At 34.3% G+C, this 11,601-nt stretch overlaps 1 protein-coding gene and 1 long non-coding RNA gene across 2 annotated transcripts; one reads left to right on the plus strand and one right to left on the minus strand.

Annotated features, from left to right (window-relative positions):
• Window positions 1-3,738: 3,738 nt before the first annotated feature.
• Window positions 3,739-5,540, minus strand: LOC147927411 (uncharacterized). The gene is made up of 3 exons (XR_015581536.1): window positions 4,941-5,540; window positions 4,341-4,595; window positions 3,739-4,210 (listed from the first exon to the last, which is right to left on the minus strand). It is a non-coding gene; the product is annotated as an uncharacterized LOC147927411 (long non-coding RNA).
• A 2,664-nt stretch (window positions 5,541-8,204) lies between these two features.
• On the plus strand, window positions 8,205-9,208 carry LOC104747944 (pathogenesis-related protein 1-like). The gene is made up of 2 exons (XM_087489558.1): window positions 8,205-8,488; window positions 8,787-9,208. Exons 1-2 carry the CDS (start codon window positions 8,296-8,298, stop codon window positions 9,131-9,133), a joined length of 540 nt encoding a protein of 179 aa, XP_087345684.1. The 5' UTR covers window positions 8,205-8,295; the 3' UTR covers window positions 9,134-9,208.
• The last annotated feature ends 2,393 nt before the right edge of the window (window positions 9,209-11,601 follow it).

Raw genomic sequence — 11,601 nt, forward strand, 5'->3', positions numbered from 1 at the left:
TACATCAAGGGGACTCTGAACACGAAGCTGTGTTACAAGAAGAAGGATTCAGAGTTCATGATTGAAGGATATTGTGATGCTGACTATGGTGCCGATCCTGACAGAAGAAAATCTATCACAGGCCTGGTGTTTACTCTTGGAGGTAACACCATAAGTTGGAAGTCTGGTCAGCAGAGAGTTGTATCTCTCTCCACAACCGAGTCTGAGTACATGGCATTAACAGAAGCTGTAAAGGACGCTGTTTGGCTAAGAGGGTTACTGAAAGATTTCGGTTATAAACAGAAGAGTGTGGAGATATTCTGTGATTCGCAGAGTGCCATTTCACTCTCGAAGAACAATGTGCATCATGAAAGAACGAAGTACATTGACATAAGGTACCACTACATCCGTGAAGTCATTGAAGATGGAGTGGTGGAGGTGACCATAATATCCACTGATATCAACCCTGCGGATATTTTCACCAAGATCGTGTCTGTGTGCAAGTTTAAGGCTGCTTTGAACTTGCTGCAGGTCAAGTCTGAGTAATAAACTCAGGGAAGCCGAGTCAGGAATCTGGGAAACTAAAGTCAGGTTTTACTAATCTCTCTCTACCGTTGTGTGTGTTGTTGATTGGTTTGATCCTCATGTCTTCAGGTGGAGATTTGTGAAGATGAAGACTTGAGCACCAAGCTAAACATTTGAAAGCATATGTCCGTTGGAAGTTAACTATGGTGAAGTAATTCAAACCCATGTTAAGTTTATTTTTGGGACCACATTCATGGGGAACCGACGAGAGGAATTTGCCGCGGTTCAGCCATAAGGACAGTTTGTCCGTATGTGCCCAGAAGTGATATGGACATTTTGGCTTTGACTTCGACAAAGCGTGTTTCAAGACTGCAACCGGCAATACGGATTGCAAGGAAAGCGACTTGTCTTAACAGCAAGGAAGCCCTAATTTCTATGGCTATAAAGAGGGGCTTATGTGTAGAGAGAGTTAGTAGTGTGAGAGAACATTCGAGATTGTAAGGAGGAGAGAAAACTTGTGAGCGTTTAGTTCTTTGTTTTCTTGGTAAGAGAGAGTTCTACAGAGTGAGTCTAAGTACTAGTGAAGGGTATTAGACGGTCACTTGTAAACTCTATCTTGTAAACACAATCTCAGACTTTTAGTGGATTCCGAGCTGAGACTCGGCCCAGACGTAGCTACCCTTTTTGGGAGTGAACTGGGTTACCAAACGTACGGGTTCTTTCTCTCTTTTACTTTTCTGCAACTCATCTTCTTCTTCTCTCTGTTCTTTCTCTGCATCAAACATCAGATCTTCCATTTCTGATGTTCCGCTAGAATAGAGCAAGTTTTCTCGTTTCTTGGTTTGTTTGGTCTTCTCCCAAGGAAAGTCGACGCCTTTGGGGTTAAGAGGTCTCAACATGAATGATCTTCATGAAGTCTTTATTGCCTGTCACAACAAGGGTCGGACAAGGGGGCATTTTATCACACATATTTTTAAGAAGTGCCACCTTTGTAGCGTTGTCGGCTGTGTCTTTCTATGAAAAAATTATTAAAATAATGAATTACTAAACTGAAAGAAAAAATAAACTAAAAAGACAAAGGTTGTAAGAGAAGTTGTTACCTTCCGATTCTGATCGTGGTACATGGACTAAGTTAATATTGTCTTTCTCTTGCTCTTTCAGATATTCATATTTTACTATGTTGAAATGACGTTTATCTCCAATCCCGACAAACCCCGATACAAAAAAAATCTTCTTCTTAAGAAACTCAACGATATGTGGATATAATAAACCTAAATCTTGAGCTTCATAATAATTTGGGATTGGACAGTTTTCCCAATCCCAAATTATATGCAAGGGAAGAGATTGGGTTTCAATAGAAGACAACCTCAACAAAATAATAAGAGAGTACTTTTAGTAATGGTTAGAAAAAAAATTAATAGATACTTACATAAAAGATGAAGAAAAATAAAATTACTTGGTTGCACGATCTTTCTTCTTGAAAACGTTCAGAAGTTCCCCACCAACTGCTTCTCTGATTTCGGCACCCCTTGCACCTCTCTCTTTCAGTAACGTGTAGCTCATGTCCGTTGATGTTTGTTTGTTTTCAGGAAATAGACGTGCAAGACGTAATCAGATGCTAGAGGACCTTCTTTTCTTTGCAATAGACAATAAACCACCATCAAGTCTGATGGTTATCTCAAAAGACATCTCAAAAGACTCCCTGTTCGTCCAACATCTTCTCACTTTGAAACAACAGAAGAATCGCAATCTTCTCTTGGCACAAATTGATAACGTAACTGGAGACGACCTATTTGCTAGTGCAAGTTCAATATGGTACTGGACTGACCTAGCAAATGGAGGAGTGCCTGCCTTCCAAAGCACCATTAAAGACACTGCAGCCATTAGTAATCTCAAAAGGTGTCCTGTTGACACTAATACCAGCGCCAGCGCCCAAGGTGTTACCAATAAGCGGGCGAGGAAGGTCACTACAGAGCCCTGAGGATTGTTATATTTTCAGAGTTTTCTTCCATTGATAGACTGTGTTCGTTTCTTGTCTTAACTACTTTATGTTTAATCTGTGAGGATTCGATGTTCTAGTCTGATTAACGAATTTCAAACTAATCAAACAACCGTCTTAATTTTCACTTATCGCGACTCTTTTAGAGAGTTGGAAACATCAAATTAATTTTCACTTATCTCAATTTGATGTTTTTTTTAGTTATATAAGCAAGAATAATTTTTTAGAACTATGTAGTCTATATAGTATTTTACCATCCACAAAAAAAGTCAACAATCACTCCCCGAAGATGAAACTGAAAACAAATCACGGGTGAGAATGATTGTACGTGGACTTATTAATACGTACTAGGATAGTACTCGCGCTACGCTGCGGGGCTGTTTGTTATTTTGTTGTTTTTAATTATATTGTGGTTTTTTTCCACAAATTTTAATTATATTGTGGTTAACTTTTGTTATGGTGTTTGTAATTAAAATTCATTGTTTTTTAACAACAAATTAAAAATCATTGTTAATATTGACATCAAATTAAGTTTTTGTTATTAATTTTTGGTGATATTTCTAAAATTTATTTTTGTGAAATCTTAGACTTAAATGAATTTTGTTTTTTTTTTCTTATATTAGAATGCATTGGTGGACCATTATTATTGATGTTTGGTTTATTTAGATGAAATCAACTTTGATGGTTTCCATTGATTATGCTTTTTATTATTGATAGAACAGCTAAATGGCATTGAGTATGTATTATAAAATACATACTTTTATTTAAAAGAAGGGTTTTTTTTATATAACATTACGGTCAAGATATGAGATTTTAAATGGGAAAATAGTTGTTTGAAATAACTGAGATGTTATTTTTTCTGACTTAGTTTTGGTTAATATTGTAGAAATTTAATGGATAGATTATTATTTTTGTGTTTTTCTTTGGTTTGGTGGGAATACATGTGTCTTTGTATTGGAGATTGTCGAATATTTTTTTTGTAAACGACATTTTTGATTGATGCCTTCTTTCTATTGTTAGATCCAGCGCTCCAAACATCTGATTCAGTGGTCTTATCAGTCCTAAATGCCTTCCAAAATTCTGATTGATGGGGTTGTATTCATTTGTTATGGTTGCTTAATTTCATTTATTAACGCATCATCACATGAGCATAATTAGGAAGATATACTCAACTAAGGATTTTGGGTGGCAAAGCTAAGCGTAAGAAATAGAACCGAAAGGGAACAACTCTAAGATTAATCTCATCAGTATCTGGTTATGATATAGTAATACAGTAATACTGATATCTGTAATTTTTACTTCACATAAATACAACAATAGAAATTGAAAGGTAACTACAATAAAAATCAGCCCATGAATGTCGACTAAATAAATAGATATATCCAATGAATAGAAAATAAATGATATAAGATGAGATGATACATACCCTTTTGGATGCATGGTCCAAAACAATTATGGCTCTCGTTATAATTCCAAATTGGCTCAAACCTCCTAACACCCCATAGAACAATTCTGAGTTTAGCTTTGCGAGCATGTTAGTATGTCACCTTTCTCGGAAATAAAAATATCAAAAAATTAAGCAAAAGTTGAGTTCTCACTACCATTAAAGGGTGACCTTGAAGATCGTATTATTTATTCCACCAAAGGGTCAATTTACCCCACGCCAACACTTGCTTGCATCTGAAAAGGTATATGCCGGCAATGGATCTGTTACAGAGAGGAAGGTTAGCACTAAACTCAACAGGTACGGAGGTACAATTGCACGCAGAAAGTTACACAAAAAAGCAACGAAAAATAAATTACATGTATAATAGTGAAGTATAGTAATAATTACTACCTTAATACCAACAACATCTCTTCTTTCTCTAATTTAAAAAGAAGTCTGTCAAAAGTGCCTTTGTGACACCATTTGTTCCTGATGCGTTCTGGCAGCGCAAATAAACCGACCTGAAGCTGAACCATATTCCATCTCGCCAGTCATTGCACTTGTGCTAGAGGAACATGATTCCAGACGTTTCTGCATTTTCTCTTCATCATCATGCATTTCCTTCTGCCTTATTCTTATTTTGGCTTCTATAACCCGTTGCTCTTCCTGCAAAAATGATACAGTGATTTGAAAAGAGAGTGAGTGTTGGCTTAAACATACTCATTCAATAACATGACCGGTTTCAATATGTATAACAAAAGATCTGCAACATTTCGTTGTTCATTTATATCTGTAAAACAAAAATAACAATGGAATTCATCAAACTTGATAGTCAAACAAAATGCCATAAAACTTGATAATTCAAACCTTCATACTATGATACAGTTGAAGCTCAACTGATACCAAACCAGATATTTTCAAAATGCAAAACACTCATGTTGACATAACCAATTGGATCCAAACAAGTTAACAAGATTCTTCGAAAGGACAAGAAAAAAGAAGAGGGGTTACCAAATGAGAAGCACTTGCCACTTGTGAAGGAGGTTGAGGAGGATGGTAATCCCTTTAATTAGATCGGAGATTATTTTGAAAACATTGTCTCTTATCTCTCTCTCTCTCGTTATGCTTTTGCTTTGGTGTGTTGGTTCTATCGTCTCTTTGGTTATCTATTTCTGCTTCGATTTGATGAAACCAGAGATGCTTCAAAAGGACAAAAAAAAAAGGTGTTCCAAAGGAGAAGCACTTGTTGACACCAGCGGTTAGGATGGAGACAAAAGGCAACAAGAAGGCGAGGATTAAGATAGTGTGGAAGATAATTCGGTAAGGGATGAACGAGCTGCAACTTACTGCTTGAAATTGTAATGCTTATTATGGTAGGCGATATGTAAAGATTCATCCTTGATCGTGCAACCCCAGAGTCGTACTCAAATCAATCGAATTGAATAAACCCCTAATTCCACCAAATCTCCAACGGAAAAACATCTCCTCCCAAAGACGTGTTCACCGATCTCTAATCCATTTTTTTTATGATCCACTGCGTTTAATAAGGTCCTAATGCATATGTATAAAAAGAATATTTACATATAGAAGGACATAATGTAATATGTAAACATATAATCCATATGATTTTGAGAATATTTATCTAATGCATATGTAAACATATGATCCATATGATTATGAGAATATTTATCTAATGCAAATTATTTTGAGAATACTTTATGATCATAACGTAAAAATATTTATCTAATGCATATGATCATATGTAATATTTTATATGGTCCTAATGCATATGATCATATGTAAACATATGTAATATTTTTCTAATCAATGTGACCATATGCTAACGTAATGTATCAATACAATACAATAATTTTTTTTGCTGACCTGTATAAATTCCTTCACCTTGGCTGATCTGTATTAATTCTCTTAGTTTAATTGGCCACCAATTTTAATTGATGTGTCAACTTCTCCTTCAACTAAAAAGCTGATGTGTCAACACATGATTGTATTGATGTACATGTAACTCTATATTTATGATTAACGAACTCCACTTTCGGTGGGATTAAGACTAACGAATGTCGTCATTTATTCTGACTTTTGTGGTTAATTACATGAATTCAAAGGATTTGGGAAGTAACGGCGACGACTAAGAGTAAACAACATTTCGTATCACTGATGATGCCTTACTTTTATAACTTTTTTGTTCTTCTATATTATAATGTTTAATCCAAAAGTTGCGTTTGGACTCTTTCATAATGATATGGTTATAATTTTAAATTTTTATAATTTAAAATTTTGATCTATCATATATTTATCATATTCTTAAAAATATCAAATTAAATTATTTTTAAATATTTCAAATTAAATTATTTAAAAAGTTTATTATATAATATATAAAGTTATACAATTCTACAAAAAAAATATGAAAGTGAATTTAAATATTCAAACTTTTATTCGTTATACAGTCAAAATTTTAGTTGAATATATATTTTTTTTAAAGAATAAAATTATAAAGCTTGAATATTTTATAGATTGAACAATTTATATTGGTTTTAATAGTATAACTTTGAAAAATGACTTTATAGTATGATTTCAATGTCTGATAAATCAAAGTTCATGCCCATTCGTATTCAGAATCATTTTGGTCATTTTTCATAGTATGACTTTGAATCTTTGCCTAGTTTTCTTAGGCAATGTGGTTGAGATATTTTATATATTTTTTTATTCATCAGTTGAGCAATATATTTCTGTTTTAAAAAGTTTAAATTACATCATATGCAGAAAAAATCATAAATTTTATTAACTAAATATATTATATAATAATTTAAATATAAAATCAAACAAAAGTGAAAGAAGAATCACATATGTTTGTTTTAATTAGGTTGAAAGATTTCCTTATCTTTTAAATGTTACCTATAATTGATTTTATATGTTACTATAGTTAACTAAATGCATATTATCCCTAATTACCAAAAATTAAACTAACCTATATATTATGATACACCTAAATCATGTATGTCATAAGTCTATAACCAAAAAATCATGTATATACCTATTATATAGTCTAAAAAAAAATATTGTACTTCCGAAATATTAAATAGGGGATATATAACTTATCAGATTTCTTAGAATTGATAAAGAGTTCATTTTGTAAGATAGCTGTAGTCTCTAAGAGGGGGTATTGAACTTGGATTTAGTAGGATTTTAAGATTTTAGAATTTTGAAAGATTTGATTGAGTTTTTAAGGAGATTTGATTAGTTTTTAAAGTTTTTATATTTAAAATACAATAAAATGAATATGATTCTGTAAGATTTTGTTATTAAACTTAAGTGATTTTAGAATATTTTGGAAAAAAAAAGTGTGATCTCGACGTCTCGTTTTACTCTGAAAAATAAACACAGGCTCTCTTATGTAGTACTCTCTAAAATAATCCACAGAAAGGATAAAGTGTTTATTTTTTTAGTATCGAACATATGGGCAAAATTGATATACTTTGCGTTGCTTGGGAATTGATAAAGAGCTCATTTTGTTAGATAGCTGTAGTCTCTAACTCATGTTTATATACGATCTATATGTTAAGATACGAAAGTACCATCTTTTTTTTTGTGCAACCACGAAAGTACCCTCTAACTCATGTTTTTATATGATCTATATGTTACGAATTTACGATATAAACTATAAGCTTATCTAGTATGTGTCTTTGGGATCATATCTTATTTTTTCTTTTTTCTTTTGGTAAACAGGATCTCTTAATTAGTGTATCTGTATCTAGTCAAAGCAACAATTCTAAAAGAGAATCTAAGAATTTATTAAAATTATTAAGAGTAACCAAAATATCAAAATGCCGTTCTAAATTTAGTACAAATTTTTTAAAAATATAAATCTAACTTGGTTTAAGAATTCTCAAGAGTAAAAAAAAGAAATAGATATAGTTAAATGACTTTCTCTTTAGAAATATATCTTTAAATAAAACATTTTGACTTTTGTTGAAGATATCAAAATTAAGTCAAAAGCCATAAAATTTTGGAAATGCATTTAAAATCTTATTTTACTTTGCAAGGTAAAATAAATTATATAATGAAATGTGTCTTTTTGTCAATCTAACATGGGATAAAAAGAAGTTGATGGTATTATATTGTAATATGTTTTTTATATACTATGTTAAAAACAAATCAACAATTCAAAAGGTTAATTTAAGAATATTATATATTATGTTAAAAACAAATCAACAATTCAAAAGTTAATTTAAGAAAAAATATATATCTATGCAAATTTATAGTTCGACAGAGAAATCAAGCTTAACCCACCAACGCAACTTCTATATATAGATTAGCCAAGATAATGTTTTCTTCCACAACACAATAAATGCCCAAAATGAATAAAATGTCGTTTTTTGGTTATATTTTCATCGTACTCGCACTATTCTCCGATTTAACCCAAGCCTATCGTCACACTCCAGCTGAACCGCCAAGAGCTAGCGAAAACGGTGATGTCAAACCGCAAGAAACGCTCGTCGTTCACAATAATGCCCGAGCCATGGTTGGAGTCGGACCAATGGTGTGGAACCAGAGCCGTCTCTATGTTTTTTGGGGCCACAAGCAAATTTTAAAAAGGGGCTGCTTATATTAAAAAAAAAAAAAAAATTAAAAAAAACTAAAACAGTGAGATGTTTATAAAGTTACAAAAAAAAGAATAAAAAGTTAGCACTTAGTTTTGAATCGGAGTCCTCAAACTTTTTTGGAAAGGTTTTTACCACTGGACTAAAGAAACTTTTTGAAAAATAGGGCCGAAAAAATCTTATAAAATATGTGGCCGCAAGCATATGCTTCATTGGCCTGGCCTTTGGGCCGGCTCTCTGTGGAACGAAACTCTTGCGATATATGCACAGAGCTACGCAGATGAACGGGCCAGAGACTGTGCCATGAAGCATTCCTCGGGACCATTCGGCGAGAATCTAGCTGCGAGTTGGGGAACAATGAGCGGTCCGGTCGCTACTGAGTATTGGATGACGGAGAAGGAAAACTACGATTATGACAGCAGCACGTGTGGTGGTGATGGAGTGTGTGGACATTACACTCAGATCGTGTGGCGTGACTCGGTTCGACTAGGTTGTGGATCGGTGAGATGTAAGAATGATGAGTACATTTGGGTGATTTGTAGCTATGATCCTCCGGGGAACTACATCGGCCAACGTCCCTATTAATGATTCGATTTTATAACGAATTAAAAATATATTATGGTCATGCATGTGATTGTAAGGAAAATTGATAGTGTTAAAGACGTTTCTTAACAACATTTAGTTTACCAAAAAAAACGGATTTGGATTCTAAATTGATACTTATTAATGTAGGAAATGCAACCACGTATATCACCTTTGTCAATTCGTACAAGTTATCCTCGAAATTGTATACTCTCTACATTTATCTCAGCCATTAACACTCAGGGGGGGTGTATTCAAACCATGATTTTGGAGAATTTGATGAGATTTAGGAAATTTAGAATTTTGATAGATTTTTGGGAAGTTCATATGATTTTCTGTAAAATTCTTTCAAATCCCACCTAAAACCATGAGATTTGAATTTCTGTATTTTTAACTAAACAAATCCTACAGAATCCTCCAGAATCCTAAAAGTTATTAAAATCCTAAGCCACAAAACTGTTTTGAATAACAGTGGATTTTAAAGTAGATTTTTAAATAATCAGTTCAATAACAAGAGATTTTAATGGATTTTAAAGTAGATTTTTAAATCATCAGTTCAATAACAGTGAATTTTAATAGACTTTTTAAAATCCATGATTGAATAACATAGAATTTGTAAATTTCATACAAATCACTTAAAATGTCAAGTTGAATACACCCCCTTCAGTCTCATGACCGACATTGAGTTCCTACTTATTATATATGAAACAACCTATTGTTCACGTGAGACATGTACATATATATATGTCTCTCTTTACTAATCAATTAAATCGATCAAAACCAGATTTGTTACGGGTATCAATTTCTGTTATTTTTATAAAAAAAATAAAGTTGTCATATAATTTCGATCGGTTATCCTATTCACGGGTGTGATAATTAAACTAGAGAGATAGAAATTAAAGCTTGTAACGTAAGAGAATTATCAAATCGATAAATAAACTCGCGGTGTTATACTTTATTTTATTTTTGTCGTTCTTATGTTTTCTTTTTTTGGTAAAAGGTTAAGATTTATACCAATTTTCTGTTTTTTCTGTACAATAGATAAAAAGATTAAAAAGGGAAATTAATACAACTGAAGTAAGAAGCTAAAAGGGAGGAGGAAGAGGTTGTTGATCCTGGGAGAGCTAGCAGGCGATCACGAATCGTACGATCAACCCCGGCTTGAACTTGAAGAGAAGAAGTCGAGATGTTTGTGAATAGCCTAGCATTCCTTTCACGCCATATGAGATAACATGTGACTTGGAGGACCAACTTGACGATGGATGCAGAGCGGGGAACTGTAGGGTGCATCTGTTGAAGAATCCAGGTGGAGATAGAGGTTAATCCCAAGGGAGGAGACGGAAAGATTGAGGTGAGAGTTGCCATGAAAGCCTGCTGAGAGTCAGACCTTGCCGCGGGCATCCACCATTCTCCATTACGCACTGCGTCTGACACTGATGCATTGTTCCTAATACGCAATTTTCTCGGCCCATTACCTTCAATGAAGTCTACCAAAGGACCAAGTCCGCACCAATGATCGTACCAAAATGAAGCACTACGTCCATTCCCAATCTCGCATCAAATAAACTCCTTTAAACTAGGCTTGAGTTGCAGCATACATCTCACCGTACGAGACAGTCTTGGAGATTCCTCCAAAATCCAAAAACTCTTCCTGTGGAAAACATTACCTTTTAACCAGGCTACCCACAACGACCCTACATTCGCAAAGAAATTCCAGAGCAACTTGAGCTGGAAAACAACCTGGAACTCTTCCAAGCGTCGGATACCCAAGCCTCCTTCCTCCTTCGGTCGGCAAACATCTTGCCAAGCCACTCGAGCTCTTTGCGCGCTTCCCACCTTGTTCTTCCATAAGAAAGCAGCACACAAGGAGTCCACTTTTTCATAAAATTTCTTTGGCAAATTAAACACTGAGCTCCAAAAGTTCACCATTCCATAGATAACTGAGGAGATGAGTCTGACTCTGCCAGCAAAGGATAAAGATTTTACAGTCCATGAATGCAGCTTAGACGTGATTTTCTCAAAAAACGGTTGTAGAGTGGCAAAGGATATTCTCCCAGGGTTGAGAGGTAAGCCCAAGCATCTAGTCAGGAAAGAGCCCACTGCAATACCAGAGAACGCACTTAAATCAGCAACCTCAACAGCAGAGTATCCCCCAAAGTAGATTTCTGATTTGGTTGGATTCATGTCCAAGCCGCTGAGCCGTTTGAACTGTCGCATAACTTCTCCAACACCAGCCAAAGAGCGCCTTGCTCCATCAGTAAATATCAACAGATCATCAGCAAAGAGAAGATGGGTCACCTGAGGAAAGGAACAGTGAGGGTGCAAGCTAATGCTGCCATTTGATGCCGCTACCTCGATAGGCTTAGAGAGAACCTCCATTACTAAGATGAAAAGGTAAGGAGAGATAGAGTCCCCTTGACGAAAGCCTTTTTTCCCAGAGAAGTATCATGCCAGTTCCCCATTGATGGCCA

This window comes from Camelina sativa, chromosome 15 (assembly GCF_030686135.1).
Source record: "Camelina sativa cultivar CO46 ecotype springtype chromosome 15, ASM3068613v1".
Taxonomy (NCBI): domain Eukaryota; kingdom Viridiplantae; phylum Streptophyta; class Magnoliopsida; order Brassicales; family Brassicaceae; genus Camelina; species Camelina sativa.

What these genes read in the sequence shown, in the direction of transcription:
- LOC104747944 (XM_087489558.1), top strand. Translation starts at nt 8,296, where the DNA reads ATGCCCAAAATGAATAAAATGTCGTTTTTTGGTTATATTTTCATCGTA. An exon ending in GGTTGGAGTCGGACCAATGG is followed by an intron (nt 8,489 to 8,786) that starts TGTGGAACCAGA and finishes GGGCCGGCTCTC; the next exon opens with TGTGGAACGAAACTCTTGCG.